We start from the raw sequence: 4,956 nt of genomic DNA, 5'->3' as shown, positions 1-4,956 counted from the left end.
CACACACACACACACACACACACACACACACACACACACGCAGAGGCCAAAACACAGTGTAATACTTTTTTTCTTTTTCTTCAATCATCAAAATATACCTCAATCATTCTGCTCTGCACTGTGACCTCTTTACTCTATAGAAACTGAGCTCAGTGTAGAATCTCACCACATGCCCCTCCGTATGAGGAACTGAAACATACTCTACTACATTATCCAGATAATAAATCAATTTTTTACTCAACAAAAGGCAGGACATCTTACCTTTGATATTTCCGAGATACAGATCAGGCAGGATCTACAGAACATTAGAAATCGAGTCAAAGGAAGGAAGAAGAGGCTGTGAAAGTAGGACGAGGTGATTCATGTTTGAATGTTTTTGAATCCTTTTCAGTTAGAGATTTCATACTGTACCTTATTTATTCCATTACCCATGTCAGCTAAACGTCTTGAGGAAAGGACACAAAGGGACACACTAGGGATTGGTTTCCACCAGTAATTTCTTTCTTTTTTTTATATCATGTATCATGTAGTGCTCCAGGAGTGTTTAGCGCCGCCGGTCAGGCCCTCTCACTCGCTGTTACTGCGTCCAATCGTTTTCAACCCGCCCTTAATGACCCAGGATATCATGAAGCATTCAGCGCCTCTACAGCTCATCCACGAGTGCTACTCCATTGAGAGTGTGCTGCTTGGGATGATGTAATGTGACCTTAGCAGTGCTGCTTAGATATTTATATTTAGACCAGGAGTTGGGTCATGGGACTGTCCATAGGGACATACCAGGCAGACAAAGATGGTTGAGGGCCAGAGGACAGATGAGAACAGATCCAACATGCATGCCACTATCTGCTGAGGTGTAATACCGTACAAGTAGCCCTTCTGGTAAGGCTCAAAAAACATGCCACTTACAATAGATCTCAATTTAGCTAATATTCCACAGGTATACATGAGTTCTCTTAGAACTGTGAATTCCCTCATTCCCTCCTTTGTCCCTCATGCCATTAGTCTATACAACTCCTCACTAGGGGGGAGGAGGAAATAGGGCAGAGGACAATACATACATACACACAGCACACATACATACATACATACATACATACACACAGCACACATACATACATACATACATGCACACAGCACACATACATACATACATACATACATACATACACACAGCACACATACATACATACATACATACATACACGGACACCTGGACTTAAATTCACACCTAGTCACTTTATCACTTTATCACTTCAATACTGGACTCAACACTGACACTTTAATAATAATTTATGGTCTTTTGTTTGTTTATTTGACAAATGTTCTTATTGTAGTTATTATCATTATTGTTATTTTGTTGTCTTTATACTGTCTTTTTTTATCTATTTTTTAATTTCTTTTTTTCTTGCTAAAACTGCTGCTAGAATTTTCAATTTCCTTGCGGGAGTCATCCCAAAAGGATAAATAAAGAGAAGTCTAAGTCTAAGTCTAAGTCTAAGATGAAAGGCCCTGAAAAACACTTTTCACAACAGCTTGTGGTTGATGTGTCCTGCATGAACGCACAATGTTCATTTTCTGTTTTCTCTTTGAAAGATGTTCTATAGATGTTCTATATTTTTCTTCTTGCTGGTTGGAAGTGGGTGGAAACTTAGGCTATACATCCAAGGTGATGCACTTTTTTGCAAAGCAATCAAGTTTGAGCAACATTTCAGTATCAAAATGCAATGAAAGTTGCGGGAATATTTGTATAGGCAATCAGATCCAAACTTTTATCTTTACACATTTATTGGTGAACATTTTACTTTAAAGAGAAATACTTGAGATTTGTGACCATGATTTTAGGAGCTTTAACTTATGTGTCCAGTTCTCCAGTTAAAATTTAGATACTGTGTATCCAGTAAACCAAATGTTAACAATGTTCTTTTAAAATCAGTAAATTAATTAGTGAACACTTTGAGCAGCTCATAATCCTTCCCTATAAGTTTAATTAAAGTAAAGAGTGAACCAGCAACTAAGCAAACCGCCATAGTGGCTCCAGAGGAAAGGGTCAGGGGATCACCAAAGTCATTAGGAGTTATCCTCTGTGGACAATGAAAATCTGTAATCAACCTGAACGCTGTTGTGGTGTCTGAACAACAATGCTGGATGATGTGTCGAAAGAAAGCCGCCTCGACACTGTTTCTTGACACAAAGTTTATTACATCAAAGATTCAGCGTCATTTTACAAGCTCTGCAGAAGCTTGGAGAGTGTCAGATGTACACTCGAGCTTTCAATACCTTAGACGTTCTTTATATAGGATATGTTTAAGTCACATGTTAGATAACATATAGGATTTGCTACGTGGTAAACCAAAGATCCCATCCAAGTCATCACTTTTTAGCCCAAACATCCCTTCCAAAGTTCACTCCAACTCATGACCAAAATACAATATAAACCCCCTTGCATCAACAGTATTTAATTTGAACAGAACCTGATTCAAGTTACAACCATTAGATATTACACGGTCACTGTATTTCACTCCAAAACGTAAATGTCAACCTGTTGGTGGTGCTTCAAGAAAAGCAAGGGCGTCAACAAAGTCAGTGGGATTATTGCTCCTCTGGGGACCATGATTATACTGTATGTACCAGATTTTATTGAAATGCAATAGTTGCTGATTTATTTTAGTCTGGACCAAAGTGGTGGACATGGCTTAAAACTCTATTAGGCCTATAAACCAAGCAGCAAATCCTCAAATTAAACATAAGCTTGATAGCCACCTTCATGTCATTTTTTATTTCATGATAATTGCTTATATACTTTGTAAATGTTATCTCAGATCTAAAGATCCCCCCTGTTTTTAGTTTTTGTGATCAATTTTTGTATTTATTTTTTAATATTCATAAATGATCAACAATTACAAACAATACACTGAGACATAGGAACGCGTCCCAGAGCCCAGCCCCTATTCATTTGAAATCATGTCTCGGTGGACATCTACTTCAGTCACTTCATTTCCAATAAATTCTGCCATATCTTCATCACATCGCTCTGGGGCGATCGAGGTATTTTTAGCCTGGCTTTGTAGTTTTTGTGGACCGTGTTCCTGTGTGTGGTTCAGTGTGTGGCACACAGCTCAGAGCACTGACAGGCAGAGGAGAGTGGAGGCGTTTACAAAAAAAAGCTGTCTGAAACAGAGAAATTACGTCTGATCAGCTCATAAACAAACACAAACATGTCATATTAAACCATTAAACGTGTGTGTGTGTGTGTGTGTGTGTGTGTGGGGGGGGGGGGGGGGGTTGTGTTGCACATTTGTATGTAACACATTTGAGGATGTGATATGGTAATGATTAACACGTTAAAAAAACACCATCACGTGTGTGTGTGTGTGTTGTGGTTGGTGTGTGTGTGTGCGTGTGTGCGTGCGTGCTGCTGCGTGCTGCGTGTGTGTGTTTGTGTTTGTGGTGTGTTGTTTGTGTGTGTGTGTGTTGTGTGGTGTGGGGGGGGGGGGTTGTGTTGCACATTTGTATGTAACACATTTGAGGATGTGATATGGTAATGATTACACGTTAAAAAAACACCATCACTGTGTGTGTGTGTTGTGTGTGTGTGTGTGTGTGTGCGTGCGTGCGTGCGTGCGTGCGTGTGTGTGTGTGCATGTATGTGTGAGTGGGGGGGGAGGGGCTGGGGTGTTGCATACACATTTGAGGATGTGATATGTTGCTGATTAAAAAGTTGTCTTTAAGAAGAAGAGGTGAGGAGTTCCTTTCAAGTCGGATGCCAGTCACTGTGTGACAGATAATCTATTTGGTATAGGTGCTATTTTTGGCAAACAAAAGTAATATTTATACAGGCATGTTTACAGACAATTAAACAGCTTAAAACATGCGGGTAATTAGGTTTACAACATTAAATCTAGGTTACACTAGTCTCCCTGCACCCAATTAGGCTACATCAAAGTCTGTCAAGGAAAATTATGGAAATTATTTGAAAATCAATCAAATCGATGGTGGTTTTTGAAATATTCACCTGTAAAGCCCAATATAGGTGTTATCTATTAAACCCCCCCCCTCGGTTCGTTTTCGTACTTTTGCTTTAATTTCTTTTGTCAATAAAGATTACGTGGAGAGTGCCGATCTGACCGCAGCTTCCTGGATTCCCTAGAAAAAAGACCCCAACCTTTCAGTGCATGCATAGGCTGTTAGTATTCATATTTCTATCCAGTCTATAAATGAGGGCTATGCTGGATGTTTAACCACTGAAGAAGAAGAGTGGTGGACCTGTGGTGCGGACGGCGGAGGAACATGGCGTTGTTTCTCCTCGGAGGACGTTTCTTTAAATGCAGAAGTGGCATTAAGAGAGTCGTGAAAGAGTCATTCCAGTCGCACTGGTAACTGTTTTCTGTTTGATATTTGCATGTTTATACTCCCACTGACATGTGGACTTTAACCACGGAATGATGCAGCCAGAAAACAGGAAATGCTTGCCCGGTTGTATTTTTAGTCGTCTTTATTCTGTGTTCCTCTGAAGCCTAGTTTGATTTAAAGCCACAAGATGGCGCCCATGACCACGCTGTTGTCCTCGGCTCAAAGTTCACCCGATTTCTAAGGTTTTTTATATCAGAAATCTGGGTTTCTTTCAACCAAAAAAACCCCCTAAAAAAACACGGATACTTCCATACAACGTTGTTTGCAAGTAAAAAATTACTAACTTGAATTGAATATGTATTGAATATTTTATTTATTTTTCTATTTTTGTTGTTTATTTTAATATTAACGGTCTATGGGTTTTATTCAATTTGATAGCATTTGAAAATTTTTTTTAAATGGTTTCAAAACAGTATTCTGACTAAACCTTTTTTATTTATGTATTAATTGATTAATTAAATAATTAATTCATTATTTTTTTGAGGGGGGACAGATCTACTTCTAAATGTTGGTGGACACACACACACACACACACACACACACACA

General features: G+C 39.0%; 2 protein-coding genes and 1 long non-coding RNA gene across 3 annotated transcripts in view; 2 read left to right on the top strand and 1 right to left on the bottom strand.

The window, feature by feature from the left end:
* The window catches only part of LOC116695861 (dual specificity protein phosphatase 22-B), a 14,515-nt gene extending 13,829 nt beyond the window's left edge, over positions 1–686 (bottom strand). The window contains exons 1-2 of the mRNA XM_032526386.1: positions 412–686; positions 262–295 (exon numbers count right to left, since the gene is read on the bottom strand). Coding sequence (XP_032382277.1) covers positions 262–295; positions 412–432 — 55 coding nt within the window. The 5' untranslated portion in view covers positions 433–686. The remainder of the gene's footprint in view (positions 1–261; positions 296–411) is intronic.
* Positions 1–4,956, top strand: part of LOC116695862 (uncharacterized) — an 18,936-nt gene that overhangs the window by 1,497 nt on the left and 12,483 nt on the right. The window lies entirely within an intron of this gene.
* Positions 4,077–4,956, top strand: part of bphl (biphenyl hydrolase like) — a 7,353-nt gene continuing 6,473 nt past the window's right edge. The window contains exon 1 of the mRNA XM_032526385.1: positions 4,077–4,373. Within this exon, the coding sequence (XP_032382276.1) occupies positions 4,288–4,373 (86 nt within the window). The 5' untranslated portion in view covers positions 4,077–4,287. The remainder of the gene's footprint in view (positions 4,374–4,956) is intronic.

Source organism: Etheostoma spectabile, chromosome 9, assembly GCF_008692095.1.
Source record: "Etheostoma spectabile isolate EspeVRDwgs_2016 chromosome 9, UIUC_Espe_1.0, whole genome shotgun sequence".
NCBI lineage: Eukaryota > Metazoa > Chordata > Actinopteri > Perciformes > Percidae > Etheostoma > Etheostoma spectabile.
Note: the sequence above shows the minus strand (reverse complement) of the source record. Positions and strands in the feature narration are given on the sequence as shown.